The following is a 22706-nucleotide window of genomic DNA, read 5'->3' as shown; positions in this document are numbered from 1 at the left end:
GGATTATGAAAGGTGTACAAGCACGAAGATTTGCGTGACTTAAGGCACTAACAGTAATACTTAAGGCCTAACGCAGCGTCCCCCTTCCTTAACATTAGAAGGCACTATCCCCTATCAGAGTACAACACGTAACAAATGTTAATTTATCGACCCTCGCATTAATCTTACACGCAGAGGTTTTCTCTTTAATGATATAAACTGGCTCTAGCATATACTGGCATCTTGTTCCGTTGTCTCAACTGGCTTCGGTGTGATAGGTGTCCAACTAACTTTAGCCGCGCTCATGCAGCGGCGTAAACGCGGTTCAAAGAAACAGGCTAATGTTACATCTGTCACCTACGCAGTGTATGTACGCGTTCCGCACAGATTCCTAAAGATTATATACACGATATATTACGATATCAAGCGAGCGCGCATTGAGATTTTCGTGCCCGTTACAAACCCAACCGCGGAATAAACGTTTTCGGTACCTATAATGTCTAACAGCCAATCTATTTTTTTTTCTTCTCAACTTCAGTAAATATAAGTTTTCTATACATCACATTATGCATTTTTGTGCTCTTAATATTACTGATCAAAATTACAAATAATTATATGTAAGTTAATTTCTATTTACTAATTAATATGCAATAGTAAATAATTAAATAATTTTTAAAATATAATTACTAAATTGCACTCCCATACGAATTAATAATCCCAAAATCACCAATGCAACGTGTGAAAGCATCCTGATAAAATCATTATTTGTAATCAAAAAGTCGTGAAGAACGATATAAATACATGTGAAAAGTGATTCGTTCCTTCGACAATCAACGCAGGGTGTTTGAGCATACATTTCGGCGCCCTGCGGATATTTATTGAGCTGTTGAGTTTTCAGGATGCCCACGTAAAGTACGAAATAACATCTGTCACTATCGTCTACGCGGAATGCAGATGCACCTCCACGCCAATGCAATCAGGATCGAAAATCCCAAAGCGCGATAAAAAAGAATAATTTACTCGATTATGCTGCTTTCTTTTCGTAAAGCACGCGGTATTAACGATATATCTTGTGATTGCACCTTCTACTTTGGCACCTTTACACGCGGAATCCAAATTTGACGACTTGCGAATTACGACCAAAAATTATCCCTTTTTGCGTCTTAAAAAGAAATTTCTCGAAAACATCGTACTAATAAAGCCATCAGATATTGCTTGTTACGTAATAATACTGGCTTCTGGTATGCCGATGTTTCTTTATCCCGCTTCATTACTACGTAATAAAACATTAATGATTGTCCGTCTCTAAACGCGAAATTCTTTGTGCATAATCGAAAAATTGCTCTATCAATGCTTTACGTAGTGTCTACGATCACGATTGTAGTTTATTTAACTGAGCATGCTAAGTCCCAAGCTCCGTCACCGGAGTTCGATATATTCTTTAACTCTTACATGCTAACCATTTACTTACCATAGTTAATTAATTTATTTATTTATTCATTATTACTGGCTCTCTTCTTCGCGATACATATACGATATATGATGCTCTAGACTAGTTGAGCTGGCCTTAATTAAATGTATATTATATATATATATATATATATATATAAAAAAGAAAACAAACTGGAAAATCGAACGAGTAAAAATTGGCTAGAAACACAGAAGAGAACGGATATATGTAACGAGACGTCTCTCATCGTGCCAAATCTGTAGGCGATCTCGATCACGCAAACGGATCGTTCCTTCCTCTAAAGCATAAAGCGGCAAATGCGCCATCGTTAAAGCCCGACAATTGGTAAAACGATTACCTCCCTTCGCGATTATTAAACGCTCATAATTCCTACATCGACCCAATTATCGCAGCCTGTGGCCTATTCTTTTCCGAAGAGATCCCGTCGAGAGGCTTACGAGAGACAGCACCGAAGAGAATCAGCCTACCAAAGTTGATCGGCGTGATTGCTTATAGCTCGCGGTTAAGCGCTAAATCTAATGAACGCGATTTGTGTGCTTCGTCGATTTATCTTCTCTTTTTCCTAGTTGCTGCCCACCTGGCCGACCGGTCCGATCTCTAAGACTCGGAACGGGCCGGCGCACGGCGCGGCTCTTCAGGTCCCAAATGTAAGAAATATCTTCGTCGTTTTTCACGTAGGATCGCTCGGGATCGCTAGCCGATTACCGAGGACCGTTCTCCAGCTTTCCTCCATTTCCTCCTGCCTGATCGGCGTGCGCTTTCTCTCTCGCATCGCGCGGTTCTAGACGGTCCTCACCATCAGTGCCTCTTCATGTGGAGCGACAAGTGGTCGCTTCGCGAAAACGATCGCTGACAGAGATGGCACTTGAACGGCTTTTGGCCCGTGTGTTTGCGATAGTGCCGTGTCAGCTCGTCCGATCGTGCGAATTTCCACGTGCAACCTTCCCACGTGCACTGATACGGCTTCTCGCCTGTAACAGATAAAAGACTATAAAAATATTTCGATAAAGGGATATATTAATAGGTATATTAATAATAAGCGTATCAATGTCCTTGTCATTTAAAGAAAAAAAATCACATTTCTTGAAATCGAGCTCGTTAAAAAGAAGTTTCTTAATCATGTCTGCATGATTATTAAGGAAGACATTTGTTGTCCGCATATAAACTCGGTTCTAACAAAAATCCACGTCTTTAAATACTTTTACGACAACAAAAATTTCATGTTTTTATAGTTATACATTTCCTGTTTCAGAAATACATATATCATAGATTTTATATTCATTTATATGAGTTTTACATGTGCTGCATACTGTTAATAATACAGATAATATTGCAAAACTTATATTTTAATCTTATATCGCGGGAAGAAAGTGTGACATTAAAGTTAGAAGTTATACATTTTTACCGTATAACAACAACGCCAAGCCTTCAATCAAATCATAAAATATATTAAATAATCATAAAAATATCAGGAGTACATAATCAGCTATTATGAAAAAAAAAAGTATGTACATAAGACATAGCAATTTATTATATACATACATATACACATACATTTACGTACCTTGAGAGAAAAATGTCGATATATTGAGAATCAAATATTTCTTGTGACGCTTTCTTCTAAATTTATTTGTTATAAAAAAAATTTATTTGTAAAAACAAAATATTTATTTCTATGAAATATTCTGTGAACTATACTTCTGAAACATATTTCTATAAAATATATCTTATTTAAAGAGATAACATCTAGTGTGCGTAAAAATAAATAATTTATTTGCTAAAAAGACAATATTTAATTCGGCCTATTTAAATAAATCATGTATTAAAAAAAAATACTTAAACATTTTTTATACAACATAATATTTATTTTACTAAAAAAAATTTGATTGCAGAAAATATACTAATTAATGAGAAAAATAAAATGCATTTCATAGAAATATATATTTCGTTGTTACAAATAAAAATTGTTTTATAAAAATAAATATCAAAATGCCATAAAAAATATTTGGTTCTCAATACTTTGACATTTTTCTTTCAGTGTACACATACATACACATACATATACATAAACATTTATTACTTGTTCGCCTTACAACTTTCTGTTAACCGATTCACTGGTAATGACGCATATATGTGTACCATGAATATTTCTTCTAATTCTTAACGGATTTGCTTAAAGCTTGGTAGTGTTTCTTACACCTATGTTTCTTAGATTGCTGATTATAAATCCGGAATCAAATTTAAAAAATTTGTAATGGCGGATCCAATACGGCTTTTAACGACATTCTATTTTGACTCTTACCTCTTATATATTTAAAAATTTTGATTCTTGATTTGTCACTTGAACGACTCAAGAAACCTATTACAAATAAATTATCGTGTAAAATACATAATCATTAGCTCTTAGCACAAATTTTAGCACAAAACATTGATTTCGCAACCAGTGAACCGGTTAATCGAACGGCTTTGAACCGGAATAAATACATACAATACTTTACGTTTAACTTCAATAAAAACTAACGCTTTAATTTGGTTAAACGTTGATCTTAATTCTTGTCATCAATAAAACAAGCGTTTGTTTCGTATTTAATTTAACCACAAATCACAATTTATATGAAACAAAACCACTCCTATAAAAGATGTGACATCAAATCTATTGAAATGTCATCACTTCGCTGTTCGCGGAGTTAGCAAATAATAATTTAAAATGGTTATCTGTATAATTATAATAGCAATTTCCTATCTTTAAAAAGGCACGTAATAAAGTCTCTTTTCCACGATGCTGATTGGTTTTCTCGCTGCGTTTACTTCGTATTGCAAGAGTAACCGTTATTGCAATTGAATTTTGACAGCTGTTTTTGACAATTTGCATATAAATGGTCATCTATCTATAGTATCTATACAAATATCGTTGTCAATTTTTTAAATAAAAAGTTGAATATCGCGTGCAAAGCGCGCGTCTGTAGTAATTCTAGTTTGTAGTGTCAAATATTTATAAAAAGTAAAAAATAAATCGCTAAATAATGCGCATCTGTGGTTAATAATAATAAAAAATTTCTTATTTCTTATTTGGCTTAACTTAATAAAGAACCAAATAAAATTTTTTGTTATATAAGCAAGTGCATTAAACAACCAGTAAAATATCGCGTAAAAATACCGTTTTAATGTTGACGATCGTGATAATCATATCAATTGCTTTAATTTCAAGGAGCATAAAAAAACTCTGTATTTTTTATATTTTGCTTTTTCTAAGCTTTTGTTAATATTATTAAAATATTTGTCTTTTATAGTTGAAATGTGTACACGGCTTTTTCTATTTTAGAAGTTTTATGTTACTGATACATGTTCGATAATTTGATATAATGTTATCGCACGTACATGTACATTTTTTCGTTATCTTAGACGCTCAGCACAGTCCAATATGAATAAAGAAAAACAAGATAAATGCTAGAAAGCACAATCTTGTTAAATGTCAAGTCGACACACCAAATATGGATATAAGAAGCCCTATATAAGGGCATCATTATACATAAATTCGTCAAAGAAAATTTGAGTTTCGAATTAGAAACAAGTATTCGAGGAAGTGTTCGAGTCGTACAGAATACCGAAGATATGGCGTTCAAAGCATTTGTGATATTTATAATAGTTAGTTTGATGGTATTGACAATTTCAGCTGTGCCGCTTGAGTTACGTAAGTAACTATAGTTATGTTTAATAACATATAAATTAATTAAAATAAACGTTTTATAACAGTTTTTTGTGCTTATAAATATTATTCGTTAATAGTTTAAGGTTGCGGAGTTGAGCAAAATATAAAGTTATCTAGAAATTAATAGTTTTGTTTTTGTCATTTGTATAGCACCGGCAGTCAAATGTCAAATAGACAAGAGATCATTCTTTGACGGCTGCAATGTCTGTAAGTGTTCTCTCGAAGGCAAATTATTTGGCTGCACCAAAGGACCGTGTCCTCCGTCGATTCCGATTGGACCATTTTTTTCTAACATGTAAATATAACTACATTTAGACTTGCTCGAATTACACATTTAATTGTGCGTATTACTTAATGTTATTAAACGATTAATTAATACGTTACAAAAACACAAAGTTAATGTTAATGTATATTTTTTTATCTTGTAAGATTTGTATTCAAAATTTATTTAACATAATCTCAAATGTGCTTTATAACATACAATATAAAAAATTTAAAACATCAAATTTTTTAATTAAATTAATTGTATTAAAAAAAATTCATTAATAAATAATGTACAATGATTTAAAAACTATACTTAAATCAAATCGTTAAATACGTAAATCAATCATTCGTTGAAAATTCAACTTTCGAATTAAAAACAAATTTTCGATGTGTTCGACTCGTACAGAGTACCAAAATTATGATATTCAAACCGTTTGTAATGTTTATAATAGTTGCTTCTTTTTCATCAATAGTTGTGTAATCGAGCAAAATATAGTTATCTAGGAATTAATTGAGTTTTGTTTTCACCAGTCTAGTTGACGTCATCGAAAAGATATGTTCCGAAGAAGACACTATTTCACGGCTGCAATGTGACTATATGTTCAAAAGACAGGATTAAACATTGGCTGCACATTGGTAAGATTGTCCCATCCGGTTAACCCGATTCCACCGCCTGCTGATTTCTGGCAAACGTAAATATAACTGTACATTCGAACTTGCTCGAAATACGCATTTAATTGTGTGTATTAATCAATATGTTGTTAAGTGATTAATCAATATGTTATAAAATAATTGTAAAGTTTATATTAATGTTATTCTATAAGCTTTGCATTTCTTTAACGTAATTTGAAATGTGTTTTATGACATAAATTGTAAAAAAAGGTATCAATAAATATTGTGCATGGATTTGAGAACTCTACTTCAATTGAACCATAATATACCTATATTAAATAATTATTTATTATGTATTTTGTCAGTACACGATCAAGCTGTTCTTAAAAAATATATATACATCAGTTTTAATATGAATACTCAATCAAATTAAATATAATTCATTTCCCACATTGATTTTATTTATATTATCTAAATATTAGTAAACCTTATTTCTCAAATTGTTATTGTGTACTGATTCTGTTCTAGTCAAGGACTAAGAAATTTAGGTGAGTTACGAATAATTTCTCATAGATTTATTTTGTTATGCAATTCATGATCGATCCGACCAACTTATCGAAAGTCCAGAAAAACTAAATAACTGTCAATTCAATTTGCATTTAAGCGATTAAATGCTAATAAAACACACAGCAACACACAAATTGCACACAAGTAATTTGTATTTGATATAACAACATCGCACGTACGTGTATATTATATTATTTTTTAAACTGACGTGCCATTCAAGCGTGTTTTAACCACTTAAAACATAACTCTGTTTAATACTTGTGATAAATTAACATTCACACATATGTGACAGATTTACTTCTAACGCTGTATATGTTATGGTCAAAGTCCGGGCGTTCCTAAGATTGACTGGTCAATGCGCGAAATAACTAAGCGTTTTGGTCAAAGCCCGAAATAGTTTTGTATTTCGGCCTTTGACTGATATGTTTTTAGTCCATCCTAGGAGTAACTAATATGGCTAGTCAAACTTAGAAACTAAAAAAATTACTTCGGACTTTGACCAAAACGCTTGGTTGCTCCGCGCATTGACCAGTCAATCCTAGGTATGATTACAATAATGCCGTCTAAGTCCGCTATGCGCCTTGCGCATGTTCTAATCTGTGAGCGATTCACGGCACGAATGCGTTGCAAGTTATTACGCGTTCAGTAAGCAGCAGTTACGTGGAAAGTCGCAAACCCACTGTGATGCAGAGAATGTTTTGCACGCACGCACGCGCACACACACACACATACACCGGGGGTGCAAGGGGGGGCTTTTGTTCTCCCCTCTCCTGCACTCACCCCGTCGGTAGAAGTGCCCTGGGTAGAAAAGCGCAAGAGTACGGTGCATATATATAAACAATCCAATTATTTTATTATTACATTCCATAAATACAATATATGATATCAGTGCTTTACGTTAAGTAAACGATGTCCACGCTTGTACAGTACCACATAGGTTTGCGACTTTCGACGCTGTTCGTTTCTAATGTTTTCGCATTAACCAAATAGCGACATAAAATTGGTGGGTTCAAGTTGAGAAAAATCACGGGGAAGAGGTGTAGGGAGAAGGGCGGAGCCCCTCCTCCGCTCCCGTTCTCTATACCATATAAATTTACGACTTTTCACAAATTTCATTCCATATTAGTCAGAAAACAATGGTACATTTTTAAATCTTTTTAAAAGAACAAAGCCTCTCATCCTGCACCCCACACGTTCTCTATACCACATAAGTTTCATGACTTTCCACACAAAACAAAACTAAAACATTTTTTAATTTTTTTTACCCCTTTTTTACACCTCCCTCATGCTTACAGAGCAAAGCAGAGAGACGAAGCCTCTCCCCTTGCACCCCGCCCACGCGTTTTCTGCATCCTACTCTCCTCTCTGTTTCAAAATTAATGAAATTGTAGCAAGAAATTAAAGAAAAACTTATGTGTATAACTCGAAAATTAAGGCCGAGCGGCAGTAACATGTATAGAGAAAAGTTGTTCAGAATAATGACAACATATATAGTAAGGTCATTGAAATCGGTGAAGTCACTCTTATTCTGCATAATTACCAAAAGAAGTTTCTTAATCATGCCTGCATGCATATTAAGGAAGACATTTGTTTCAGAAATACATAGATATAAAGTGTGACATTAAAGTTAGAAGTTATATGTATATTTCTACCGTATAAGAATAACGCAGAGCCTTGAATTAAATCATAAAATATATTAAATAATTATTAAAATATCTGGAGTACACGATCAATCAGCTATTATGAAAAAAATGTATATTCATAAGACATAGCGATTTATTATGCACATACATATGCATAATACATTTTCACATCCAAAATATTGAATTTTCGAAAAAAAATGTCGAAAAATATTGCTCTTTTTTGGAAAAATAGGCCATAACTTTTTTTACACACTTTGTAAGTCAATTCTGACACCGGCATTCGAAAGAGGAGGTTTCAAACTATCGAAAACTCTATATCGGGTTTTTTTTTCTACGACGTCTATGTAAAAAGTTAGAGCGTTGAACGTGGAGAACAATAGTGGACATTGGGCCGAAATGGGTTAAGGTCGACAGTGTCGACACACATAAATGTTAAGGTTGACACACCAAATATGGATATGAGAAACTCTATATAAAAGCATCGTCATGCATGGGTCCGTCAAAGAAAATTTAACTTTCGAATCAGAAACAAATATTCGACGAAGTGTTTGAGTCGTACAGAGTACCGAAGATATGACGTTCAAATTATTTATGATATATATAAGTTTTATAATATTCTGTATAGTTGGTTGGATGATATTGACTCCTTCGACTCCTAAAACATGTAAGTAACTATAATTATGTTTAGTAACATTAATTAATTAAACTATAATTATGTTTAATAACATTAATTAATTAAAATAAACATTTTATAGAAGTTTTCTGTGCTTATAAATATTATCCGTTAATAGTTTAAAGTTGCGGAGTCGAGCAAAATATAAAGTTACCTAGAAATTAATAATTTCGTTTTCATCATTTGTATAGTACCGGCAGACAGATGTCAAATGGACAAGAGATCATTCTTTGATGGCTGCAATGTCTGTAGGTGTTCTCTCGAAGGCAAATTACTTGGCTGCACTAAAGGACCGTGTCCTCCGTATATGCAGATTCCAAAGGCTTCTTATGACAAGTAAACATAATCTTTTTAAAAAAAAGTTTAAAAAAGGCGCCAAGTGTGTGTATGCGCCTCTAAGAAAAAAAACTATTATATTAGGTAAATTGTCTTATTATTCTATTGTTTTATTGTCTTTTCTACAAAAAAAATGATATGAAGTAAATGCGCCAACTATGTGTCAATCTTGAAACGGGAAAAAGATATAGACCAAGTACATAAACGCATGCTTTCAAAAATAAATTTAAGATCAATACAATTAGCCAAGTATATAAAAAAAAAACATTAAATAATATTAACAATAATAAACATTAAATAAAAATGATTAAAATCAACCAACGAGATTATAGTGAAGCAAAAACTTGGTCCGGCTCGTTGAAACGCAGTGAACTATCAATGTTATACAATATGGAAATTATTTGTACAAATAAAATAATGAAAAAATAAGAACTTATCAAAAACTTTATAAAGATAAAAAAAGATATGTCAATTTTTTAATAGATTTTATAGAATTTTCCTAAGTCTTTTTTAAAAATATACTTGGCTAATTGTATTGATCTCGTATTATTTTTGAATGCGTTTGTAGAGAAGACAATAGGACAATAAAACAATTTATCTAATATAATAGTTTTTTTTTCTTAAAGACGCACACACACACATACTTGCCGCCTTTTTTTACCTTTTTTAAAAAGGTAATTTTGTTTGGATATTATTATAAATTGCCCATCAAATTTGATCGAAGTCGATAATATAAATTCATTCGTTTGTCCTTGTTTACAAAAATATTTGCTTCAAAATACAAATTATATAGCTTATACGTACAAATAAATGGCATCCCTCACTTCAGATTGAAGAATAAAACTATATTCGTCAAATTATGATTAAAAGCCGTAAAAAAGTTTTTTGTATGATCAAATTTTCAAAAATCTGTAATGAAAGCGTTTAGATAAATAAAATTTAATCACACAAATAACTTTTTTTTATGGCTTTTAATTTATTCGTAATTTGACAAATATAGTCTTATTCCTCAATCTATTTTGAACTCAGATATGCCATTCATTTGTACGTATAAGCTACATAATTTGTATTTTAAACCAAATATTTTTATGAACAAGAATAAACAAACAACTCTACGTTATCGTCCTCGATCAAGTTTGACGGGCAGTTTAGCATCGTCTTAAATGAAAAATTTAAAATTCGGTCTTTGCGTCACAATATCTCCACTCGTAGAGCACGTAAAGTAAAAATAAAAATAGTTTTCTTATACAAATCAAACCCAAACTTTCGATTCAGTCTAGTTAGAACTTGATCAGTTCAGTCGTTATTGAGATCTGATAATCTCAGGTGATCGCAAGTCACGTACTCGCGTATAACACACGGAGCGGTCTTGCGTTGCGCGTTTACTTGACGCGAGAATAGAAAAACTACCGTGTCTCTTGACTGCATTCGAACTTACTCGAATTACACATTTAATCGTGTGTATTAATTAATGTTATTAAACAATTAATTAATACGTTACAAAATGATCACAAAGTTAATATCAATGTATATTTTTTTATCCTCTATGATTTGTATTCAAAATTCATTTAACATAATCTTAAATGTGTTTTATAACATATAATTTAAAAGATTTAAAATATTAAATTTTTTAATTTAATTAGTTGTAAAACAATTTATTAATAAATAATGTACAACAATTTAAAAACTAAATTAAAAACTATACATAAATCAATTCGTAAAATATGTGCATCAATCATTCGTTGAAAATTCGACTTTCGAATTAAAAACAAGTATTCGACGAAGTGTTCGAGTCGTACAGAGTACCATAATTATGATATTCAAAGCATTTGTAATATTTATAATAGTTGCTTATAAATATTATTCATCAATAGTTGTGTAATCGAGTGAAATATCTACACACAGAAAAATATCACTCTTCAGCCAAGAAAAGTATTTACTCATTTTATTTTATTTTGTTCAAGTAATAGTTTTCTTTATCAAGAATATTTTCTTAATATTAGTTTTAAGGTATACTTGTCACAAGTATTAGAAAATCTCAGAATTGTTTACTTAAAACAAGAATTTATTCTTGTTTCAAGAATATTGTAAAACTGTATTCAAGAAAATCGAATTTACTTAATTTAAATATATTAATTTAAGAAGGTTTTCTTCTTTCAAGTAAGTTTATTTTCTCAATTTAAAAAAATGTTTTTTCTATTCTTTTCGCTACTCATCGCTACGTAGTGCTGGTGGCGTGTTTTCTCGTGAACAAAATGCACTTCTTTAATAAAAGAGGCTCGCCAAGAGCATGAAAGGAAGTAAGATTTCGCCATCGACATACAAATAATAGAGTAAAATGTCAGTCTTTAAAAATAATCAAGAAAAATAAGAAAATCATAATTGTGAAAGTAAATTTCGCTTTTAATTTAATTTAACTAAAAATATAATTTCTTCTTCCAAGTAAATAATTATTTCAGATAAGTAAAATTTATATTTAATTCAAATAACAAATAAACTTTTCTAAAGAAATTATGATATCTTAATTCAAATATACGCTTTTCTTCGTTGGACTCTAGATAGTAAGTAAACTGAATATTTGTTTGAAGTGAATATTTTTGTTTGAAATATTACACTTACTAAGATTGAGAATATGTTTTAAGTAAATGTGATACTTGCAGCAAGTTTACCGTAGCGGATATCAAAAGAAACCTGTTACTTAGAACAAGTAATATTTGGAATTAGTAATTATTTTTCTATGTGTAGGAATTAATTAAGTTTTGTTTTGATCAGTATAATTGAGGCCATTGACACGGTATGTTCCAAAAATGACATTCCTTCACGGCTGCAATGTGACTATATGTTCAAAATACAGTAATAAACATTGGCTGCACATTAGTAGGATTGTTCCATCCGGTTAATCCAATTTCGCCTGCTGATTTCTGGCAAACGTAAGTATAACTGTACATTCGGAATTGCTCGAAATACGCATTTAATTGTGTGTATTAATTAATGTTGTAAAACAATTGTGAAGTTTATATGAATGTTATTCTATAAGCTTTGCGTTTCTTTAACGTAATCTGAAATGCAAAGCTTATAGTTTTATGACATACATTTTAAAAGAATAAAATCATTCCGTCTCTCAATTTGTGTGTCGTATTGTTTTAATGTAGCAACTTTTTTCAGATCTCTTTTCAATTATTTCTGCTAAAATTGATTTAATTATTACAGTTTACTTCGACTCTGTAATCGTATCTACCTCACGTTATGCTGTAAAAAATGATTATACACTGCGTGGTCCTACGGAACAGGAAGGAACAAAGTCAAAAGGCAGGGTGAGGAATTGCACCAGATATATTATGAATATGGAACTCGGTCGTAAAGCGATGACGTAATCGCCATTAGTTTTATCCGTATCGTGCAGCGCGAGACGAAGACGGACTGGCGAATCGCGAACGTTACGACCAGGTGCAGGCCGGTTCGCGATCCCATTAAATCTTCGGCCGGTTGAACTCGGGGTAATAGCCCGCGGTCGAGCGACGGAGGCGACGACACGCTCGTCTCTCCGGGTCCGATCTCGTGGAAACCGTCGCGGTTTGATCGATATATCTGCGCGATCCCGTCCGCGAATTCCCGCGCGGCTCGAGCGGGGAGCCCACGGCTGTACCTGCACGTCGTAAGTCACAACGGGTCAAGACGAGGAGTGTTATTACCGTAAAGATCGGTCGGGGGCGAGGAGGGAAACCGGGATCGATGCTTAACCCTTAATTTGGTATTTGCCCTTGCGAATGATCGGTGTTAAGGCACGGTCGGGAACAATTATCACGTCGTGGGGCGGGAGCCGCCGCCAAGTCCACCGCGATTCCTCGGTCCGGGAGAGTGCGAGTCGAGGCAGAATTAACGCACATTTATTATTACGCATTAGAGACGATTAATCTTTATAAATCGGACGTTTTAATTACCGTGGCGCACGAGGGGGAGAAAAGATCGCCCGTGAGATCGTCTTAACGAGGAGAATCGCGCTTTCGGTATCCTTACGATGACTTCGCGCGTAGATCGAGCATGCCCGATACGCGAGGGCGAAGAGCCATTTCTTTTCTACGAAAAAGCGCGTTCTATCTTTCGCCACGATTTATCCCATTGTGCTAACGCGTGAGATAACAGAGTGACGCCCGCTCGCCGTGTACCTCGCGGAAAATAGATTGCCGTCGTTTACAGCTGGCGTTCGCATTGTCCGTAACAACCGTGGTACCGCGGCTGTAGACGTAGAAAGAAAACCAGTCATTCCGGAATATTAACGTCACCTTTTCGACGGTACCGCGGGTCTAATTACCGAATGGTAATTAACTAGGCAGGCCTGGAAGTCAGGGTAATTATGAGACGTGCGACCCAGAGGAACGGCGGCGGCGGCGGCGGACTGTTTTCCCCGATCTCTCGATCCGCGTCGATTGGAAAGGATTAAGCTTCAGCAGGACCCGGGTGATCAAAGCCTCCCCCCCCCTCCTCCTCCTCTCGCCTTCTCTTTCTCTCTCTGTATTATTTCTATTTCTATCTCTACCTCTCCGCGGTAGATCTAAATCGGCCGTCTAGATCTAAAACGTCTCGACGCCCATCGGGCGAATATTATTGCGCAACACGCACTGGGGATACGCGAAACGACTAATGACGTGAAGGAAGGTGCCCGCGCATTCACGATCGTTACGTAATCGTGAGTAATTAGTCCATTTATGAGCCGCGCGCACGTAATATCGGCCGATGGGCAACGGACGCGATGGTCGCATTAGTTCTCCCGTTATTAATGCATTTCGATCGCATTTTTCTGCGCGCGTTTATTGCGCCGTAGATTAACGTCGCGTTACCTCCTCTCTCTCTCTCTCCCTCTCGTCTCCCCCTTTCTTCTCCCGATACGTTACTTAATCGCGAGATTAGCCGATCATTTGCGGCATCGCTCTCACGACGCGTGTGCATCCGTTTCGCAGCGAAGCTCGAATTCGAATGAAATAAAAACAAAAGAGAGATATAACATAAGAAAAACAATACGCGAGCTTTCATACTTAAAAATGCAGTCGCATTAAAATTACGTCCTATATTTTATTCTCATCCCATTTTATCATATTTTATAAAAATACATCCTACATGTTATGTTTTTGTACATATATCTAATACAGTGATACATCCATTAATTTCGTGTTTGTCTCAATGTTTTTTATAATGCAAATGCATTACAATTTATTTTTACAGGAAAATGGGCAGAGTTATAGCTTAACTGTCATATAATGACATTCCGTGTTTTTTATTATATTTTAAAATACAAAAATAGGCTATCTTGTCTTGAAACAATTCTATCGGAGTCACGTAAAGCATAACATCTAATGCTTCGCGTCGCAATGCGGCATATATATGACACAGACAAGATTTTATTTGGCATATTAAGCTATGCGGACATAGCCTAATGTTTTATACGAATCGCGTTAATCTTCGTTTCTGTGAAGGAAAATTGAGCTGTTTAGGCCGTATTACATATAATATTCGTCGCACCGTATTACGACATCATTGAACATGTAAATAAGCAGCAGCTTATACATACAATACGTAGCGAATCTGCCGTTAACTATCGGTTAACGAAGCTGTACGCCTCAAGACATTTGCAGCACGAGGCATATAATTATCACATCACAGCATGTGAGAAAGTTGCTAGGACGCATCGTTGAGCGACACGATGCGTGCTGGTAATGAGGAGCGAACTAACAGCTCTCTCGACTAGAACGCTAGAAAAAAAAAGAGTGAAGCGTGTCGTTTGTGGATGCAACGTTCACGTGATGGCAGTTCGAGGCTGTAATGAGACACTGAGCATCTCCTACGCACCTTGAAATTACATACGCCTCGAATAATTCATACCGCTTTTAGGCACACAATTAAATTTGCTTCTCTTATTGACAAGATGCGCGAATCCTTTAATGCCATAAAAGATGTTTCTCCAAAGTGGTATAAAATTATTCAAAAAAATATAAAAAATTTATAACTGTATATTATATTTATAAGTTAATTTATTTGACTTATTTTAAAGAAAATCTCATTTTCCATTTTTTCTTCCTTTCTCTAAAATTAAAGTTCATAGTATTATAGATTTATTTTGTATTTATCTAAAATTTTTCAATTATTAAATTATAACATAAGATTTAAGATCAGTCACGTGACACATTTAACAATTACCATAATACTATGATAGAAATCGTCCCTTCTAAATTCGTACAGTACGAAACAAATCAACGAATCAAGCATGAAAGTGAGCCAGGCTAAGCATACCGTGGCTAAGATTATGGAAAATTATTTGCAGAAAAGAGAGCAATGAGACGATTTGCAACGACCAACGAGAACAATGCGGAGGAGCATGCTCGTCAGGAAATCGTTAACCCAGCGAAGGTAATCGCAGCCTTCGGCATTGGTGCATACGTGCATTGTTAATAACAGGGTACTCGAGAGGCACTACCATTCCGTAGAGAGACCCGCAGAGCGGACTGCCTGCGATCATCGGCGTATCCTTCGATACACGGAACCGATCGGCCGACGTTGTCCGGCTTACGCCAAGGCTAATTCGCCTTAATTAATACACGAGGTCTCACCAAACCTCCTCCTGTCTATCAAAGGTCACGCCAGTCGGCTGACACCGAGCCTATATTCTGATAGTTACGCACAGTGATTCTCAGCTTCGATCCTTTAGCCCCTTCGATCAATCAAATCTTTTTGTTGTAACACATTACGAATTATTTGTATAACTACTTTGTGTAATTTGATCATGGTGTCAATGTTTTATACACTCGAGAAAATAATCTTGCAATTTCAACAAAAATGATAGGTATGCAAAAATTAGATGAAATAGGTAAATGAGAGAGAGAGAGAGAGAGAGAGAGAGAGATTAGCAAATACTGTGATATGTATACGTATTGCACTTAATCAATCTAACTGACATACATTCGGTTGTGACGTCAGGAAATCTGTATGTATCAGCAAAAAAAATTTTCGGGTGTAATTCGAATAATTATGACGGGATAGTTTCTCTTAAATAGAACGAAATTATAGGAATAATAATAGTTTGTTTTGATACTAGAGCATTTTAATTATATTTTACGGCTTAACTGTGTGACAAACAGTCGATACGTAATTCATAAATAATATTCTATCTAGTGAGTGTAAGGAACTGAATAAAATATGTTTATATTAAAATTTATTATATAAATTGCAGTTTAGAGAATGCTAGACAGAATGTTATTAATATCTTTCTGAACGTAGAATTTGAGCGTGCTGCCCAAGCGTTTCTCACGCTTGCGTTGTTTATATATAATACATATAGTTAATTGTAAATAAACTTAAATTTATGTCGCTCCCATTTAATTACGGCTCGTTAAAAATTCCACCGAGTCAATCAAAATCATGGCTCGCGGAAAAGTCTGGCGTAGAATATAATGATGCATTTAAAAGAAGCGGCAGGGATTTCTTAACTCACGCGGAATCATCCTCAGCCGAGGGAAATGCGATAATTAGAGATACCCTGTAGATACACATGTTGCTATGCGATTTCTCACAAGTAGATAAGGAATTTTATGTGTACGCTAATGGGCGTAGGAAACATCTCTCACCATATAATCGTGCAAGGGCGATTTACCGTGCGCTCATAATGAGCTATGATTCTCTACCTGTAATGCAACTCTCGTTACACGCAACAGCGTGCGTCAGGCACACTGCTATTCGTCGATATTAAAAGTAATATTAGGCTCTTATTATTCCGTTACGCCGTCAATGAGGCGCGTAATATGAACAACGTTCAGTTACGACTCTCGCTGAAGCAATTAATATTGCTGATAGCACTCTGCCCTTCGACCCGTTATCGAAGAGTCCTATATGTCATAATTCAACTTAAATATATAATATCCCATTTGTACCAGTGTCTAATTATCAACTTAACGTTTCGCATTGCAAAAGTGGCGATGAAGAATATATCGTGATATAATGGAACGCAAGGCCGGCCTTATGTAATATCGCGAAATCAGTAAATTTAGAGCGCAAAGTCTTTTGAAATCACGAGTCTTTGAGAACTAGATCCATTATTCCTCGAATCGGGACAATTTTACGGTCGCTCCCGCGAGGCTTGATCGCAACGGCAGTCATGATCGCGCGATTTGCGAACGAGTTATACCGCGGAATGGCAGAAATGACGGTAATCAATGAATTGGCATTTCCCACATCCAGACCAACGACGGTATCTACTTTGGCATAAAGGATATCTCGACGGCCACGCGGCGCTAAAATGACGGATAGCCGGCGCGATTCGCCAACAAGCTCTTTGCACGCCACTCGTTGAAACAATTATTAGTCAAACCGAGGTACGACATACACAGAATGGGGCTGTATGTCAAGTAATGGGCCTTTCGTTTACCGCGCATCGGAGATTTCGTAAAACCGTCCACCATAATGGCGCCCTAATGCGCGAAGCATGTTCCGATGTCTTCGCGAAGCGAATTTCTCTCCGTGGAATCGGAGCAGCGGGAAGATGGCGCGTAGAATTTTCACGCGGAAGGATGAAAGAAAGGACGATTCCAGCGAACCTCGAATCATATCCTCAAGCACACTTAGTGCCAAACGTGACTAATCTCCATTTCCGTGTCCAAAAATAAAATAGAATAAATAATATAAAACAGTAATTTTTTAAATATTAGAATTTCGAAACGATTTCTGATAAATTAATAAACATCTTTGCTAAAAAAACATAATGTTTTACTATCACCCATAGTAAAACATACTTTTGTTAGAGTAGTATTCACGACACCTTCGATAAAAGAGAAAAAAAAAACTGAATACACACTCGTTTGCCTTGCTTCCCAAATTTCTCAGAGGTACGTAATACAAAATTACAGAGACGGACCCGATAATGGAAAACGAAAGGGCCTCGGGGGAGTTTCCACGGGCCCGGCGAGCGTCTTCGGGTTGAGCACCGCGATAGCGCCCGCGTCTCGCGCTTGAACCATGGACCAGACAAAAGATCCTGGTTCTCACGACCACGCCCTCTCTCCTCGCCGCCTGGGCCCCACGCCAGACGGCGGCGGCGATGCCTTCACGAAGGTACCTATCCACCGGAAATTCCTGAAGCAACCACCGCCGCCGCCGCCGCTGCTGCCGCCGCGCCACGCCACGTCGTCGTGTGTATGCGCGCGGCCAGGAACGGGACGGAACGGAACGCGCGCGGAACGGCGCGACCTCCTCCAGGTTCTTCTCTCGTGACGCGGTAATAAATGGCCGGGGTTGTATGTACGCGAGGGCGCCCGTATACGAGAGAGAAGGAGCGGATAAAAATGCGAACCTTTTCTTTCCCTCCCCCTTCCCTCCCCCTTCCCCCTCCCACCCTTCTTCATCGCGCCGGACAGAAGGCACCTCCGCGACGGCGACCGTCGCGGAACGATATCGAATTTCCGCGAGGCTCCACGGTCGTGAATCCTAGCGTGCGAATGTCGGCGACCCGTGACCCCGGCGAGCCGCGGATCACGCGCGCGAAAAGTCCTGGCGGAGGATAGCACGGCGCCGATGTGTGCCTCTTATCTTGCCGTATTTTGCAATATGTGCGGGAGAGAGAGAGAGAGAGAGAGAGAGAGAGAGAGAGAGAGAGAGAGAGAGAGCAGCATTTCCGATATAAATTCACGACGAACTAACCGTGCGACCGAAACTCGACTGTGACGACTGTCGCTAACCGATTCGATTAAAAAAAGAAAGGGAACAATCTAGGAAATATTCTCTACAGTCAAGTAAAGTTTACGCGAAGAATTGATTTTCAGAATTGCCTTTTTATCGTAATCGGACGGCAATTTCTCGAAGCCCCGTAACTCGTAAATCTCGCGGCGTGCGGCCACCGCGGATTACCGCGTCCAATTCGAGCACCTCGTTCGAGAGGAAGCGCGGCAGCCTGGGTCTCGTAGATACCCGGGAAGAAATGCCCGGTGACTAATGACCCGCCGTCGACACAGCTGGGCGACAAGTCGTCAGCTACCGTACACGATCAACTTAAACGTCATTATTATCGACACGCCGGAAAATTCACGGCGATATTCGGTGGCGCGGCTGCGAGCTTCGCGCCGGTTTAACGTGGGAAGGTGGAGATAATGATACCCAATCTCCGCGCGTAGCGAAGTTTCTTCTAGTGCGCGAGCAGACGAAGAGACGTCCGTTCACTTCGAAAGCATCACGCTGCTTCGCTGAACGAGGTCCTAGCGCATACGTAATTGCACGCGGTAATGACGAGCCGCTGTCCCCGCAATTAAACTCTTTCCCGTCAGCATTCCCCCCCCCCCCCAATTGCTCGACTTCAAGTGTTTCCCTAAGTGGACTTAACGTTACTCTAACGTGGACGCTCGATATTGCTGGAAACAATAGCGTGAACCACGAGTATACGAAGGGAGAGAAGGTATCGACGTTGAAATGACGAAGCGTGCGATCCAACGATCGCTGACGCACGCACGTGAATCACGATCGCACATAGCGATCATCGAGAACGTGGCGCGTTTGTTTCTTTGAATCGATTGATTTATTTCATCTTGATTAGCTCTCCCGACTGAAGTTTCAATAGTTGTTTATAGCTTTTTAACCGTGTACCGAAGTGGAGAGATTTATGATAGTGGCGGTATTTGACATAGCGGTATCTTTCATCCGCGAGTCCCTGATCGAAAGGAAGTCCTTGTTACCTTCTGCAGCTCCAACAATTAACACCCGAGATAATAAAAGTAAAAATATATGCGAGAAAGAGATATTATATATCCCTTCCAGAAAAAAAAAAACCATTGAAACTGACGCGAAAATAACGCACAATTTGTTTGTATGCAAAATTGCACGAATTATCGTTAACACCGTCGTCGGTCCCGCGGAAATTGATAAAGCGCCGTGTGCTCCCGCAATTAACATCAACTTACCGGTATGAGTCCTCTTGTGTGCCTTTAGATGCGAGCTCTTCGTGTAAACCTTGTCGCAGCCGGCGACGTCGCATCTGTGAACTTTGCGTCTCTTCAGCGCGTCGCCGCATTCGCCGTCGACACCTAAACTGCCGCCGTTTCCGCCAACGCTGGCATTTCCTCTACCCCCTAAACCGATACCCGCCGCTAGCGGTGGACGTTTGTGGAACACGCTGTAATCACATAAACCCACAAAAAGTTAAACATGATCCGTAAATAAGTACAAACGAAAAAATTAATAAAACTACATTTGATACGACATTCTTTGTTCCATTTATTTTAATTAAAATAGATTCTTCGTTAATAAATCTTGTAAAATTGACAGACATAATAAAAAAAAGAATAACTCCCTATATATGTAACAATAAATAAATTTCAATAAGTTATTTCTTAATGACGGTACTTCGATTACGATTTACTCGTAATATCTTCTGGGAATTTACAAATTGCGATTCTTCTCGTATTAGCTTTTCTCTTCGTAAGAGCAAAGAAACCCATTGAGCAGTTTTTGATAAATGAAAAAACAGGTAAGGTTGTTCGAATATAAAACGACCGAGAGAAAGCGACGTAATATCTCCCGTCGGGAAAAAATCAAACGCGATTTATAAAACGGTGTAACGCAATGCGCCGCGAAAGGATCGATCTCTGAGATCGCGTGCCTTTTTGCGTCTGATTGCCGCCTGACGCTCCTAACTATACACCATACATTCGAGATGACGTTGATTACGTAGAGGAAACGCGCGACAAAAAATTCGCCGTTCCAGCATCAGCCGCTACTAATAACAATTCCTGTATGGACGAGATGTCTTCATCTATCGTTTTGCGCCGCGTCTAGACTCGATTGCGCGACAGATGATCTCTCAATCCTGCTTTTTGTAAAATATACACTAACGGCGACTGTAACAGCTAACTTGATATTTGTAAAATTCCAAGATTATTCCAATACAATATTATAATCCTAATATTAAAATATATGATACTCTTTCGTAGACATTTGTCTACCATTTCCGTAAATATAAATTAGTAAAAGGATTATAAAATATCGAGGAGGTATTTAATAATTAAAAATAAAAATTAATCAAGAAATATTTGAGAATAATAATTGAGAATAATGATTTTTTGATTATTCCCCTTTGCAAAGCGTAAAATTATTTGCTCTGAAAATAAAAGTCTAAATCAATATAATTTAAGTTCCCTTTTAACCCAAATCAACGTAGTGCGTTTAATTTCCCCTGATGTGTCGCTTTTTTATTTAGACGAATGTACAGATTTTCGACGAGCCGTTATTTGTAATGCGGAGTTTTCGTTTCGAGTCGGGAGCGCCTTTCTCGGTATTCGAAAAACCGAGCGATTCGTCGAGAGCACGCAATCGGCCGAATGGCATCGGACCGATCGATGGAAACAAGAAAGGCGTATCGGACCGGCTCGATCAATCTTAACTTGACGCACTGAATTCTGGTAGGACTTGTTTTTCCACGAAACTCGTACGTGGCAACAATATAAATAGGCTCATGTTTTTTTTTTTTTTTTTTTTAGGATATGCCATATTAGTATCGGTCAATTTGGCACAGCACGAGATATCACCCACAAATCATTTATGACATTATAACAAATCAGGTTAACACGGATGGGAAATAATCTGAAAGAATTATACAAGTATTTAAAATCTCGAGAGCTTTTGAACAATCAGAATGAATTCGACTCTTTGAGTCTATTTCAGCGCGTTTATATTAATCAAATTTTTGACCGAGAAGTTTCTACACATTTTTGGTACACTACGGTCCCATATTTTGTTATTGCAGTAATTTTATTATTAACGCAATAACTCGCTGACATGAAGCTACTTTATTTGACGGAGATACTTTATATAAATTCATCGAGATAATAAATTACAGAGCGATACCGATCTGCAACGTGCGATCCGGGCCGCGATCGAGAATTCGAGGAGGTTTTAACCTGATGGAACGACGTCGGTACCGCCGACGCGTTCTTAGCCGCGCCGTATTTCATCGTAGCTATGTGAGGGCTCTCCCCGTACCATTCGCGCTATAAACTAGAACGGCGTGTTGCGCGAACTGACATAAATCCGTTTCCAGTCGCGATAATCCGGCTCACGTCTACCTCAATCCGCCCCTCGCGGAAAGTACCAACTATGTGTCTTTGTTCAATCGTGTTTCTCTCCGTGCCGACACATAAACGCCATGGAAAATTAATTATTCGCTGTACTTCAATATGAACTAACAACTGTATATTGCCTCCTAACATACTTTTCTAACGATCCTGCTGTACACGTCACAGTCCGTTAACCCTCGCGTTAGCGAAAACGCACGTTCGCGTGCCACGTGGCAGAAACGCATTACAATGCATTTTGAACGAAAAAGATGTACACAGCTGATGGTTTTCCTTATAAATTCAAAGCAACATGATAGAAGAATTGAAATCACTAATCAGTATCACATAAATTGGATTTGATAAATAACTC

At 36.9% G+C, this 22706-nt stretch overlaps 2 protein-coding genes and 1 long non-coding RNA gene across 3 annotated transcripts in view; 2 read left to right on the top strand and 1 right to left on the bottom strand.

Annotated features, from left to right (window-relative positions):
* Nucleotides 1-460: 460 nt before the first annotated feature.
* Nucleotides 461-22706, bottom strand: part of LOC105831717 (Krueppel-like factor 3) — a 325934-nt gene continuing 303688 nt past the window's right edge. Inside the window, exons 6-7 of the mRNA XM_036291814.1 lie at nucleotides 20186-20397; nucleotides 461-2421 (exon numbers count right to left, since the gene is read on the bottom strand). Coding sequence (XP_036147707.1) covers nucleotides 2249-2421; nucleotides 20186-20397 — 385 coding nt within the window. The 3' untranslated portion in view covers nucleotides 461-2248. The remainder of the gene's footprint in view (nucleotides 2422-20185; nucleotides 20398-22706) is intronic.
* Nucleotides 4778-6424, top strand: LOC118647269. Its single transcript, XM_036291815.1, has 3 exons — nucleotides 4778-5141; nucleotides 5310-5454; nucleotides 5955-6424. Exons 1-3 carry the CDS (start codon nucleotides 5063-5065, stop codon nucleotides 6040-6042), a joined length of 312 nt encoding a protein of 103 aa, XP_036147708.1. The 5' UTR covers nucleotides 4778-5062; the 3' UTR covers nucleotides 6043-6424.
* Nucleotides 10938-17863, top strand: LOC118647272. The gene is made up of 2 exons (XR_004964578.1): nucleotides 10938-12184; nucleotides 12465-17863. It is a non-coding gene; the product is annotated as an uncharacterized LOC118647272 (long non-coding RNA).

Source organism: Monomorium pharaonis, chromosome 9, assembly GCF_013373865.1.
Source record: "Monomorium pharaonis isolate MP-MQ-018 chromosome 9, ASM1337386v2, whole genome shotgun sequence".
Taxonomy (NCBI): domain Eukaryota; kingdom Metazoa; phylum Arthropoda; class Insecta; order Hymenoptera; family Formicidae; genus Monomorium; species Monomorium pharaonis.
The sequence above is the reverse complement of the archived record's forward strand: the minus strand, read 5'-3'. Positions and strand labels throughout refer to the sequence as shown.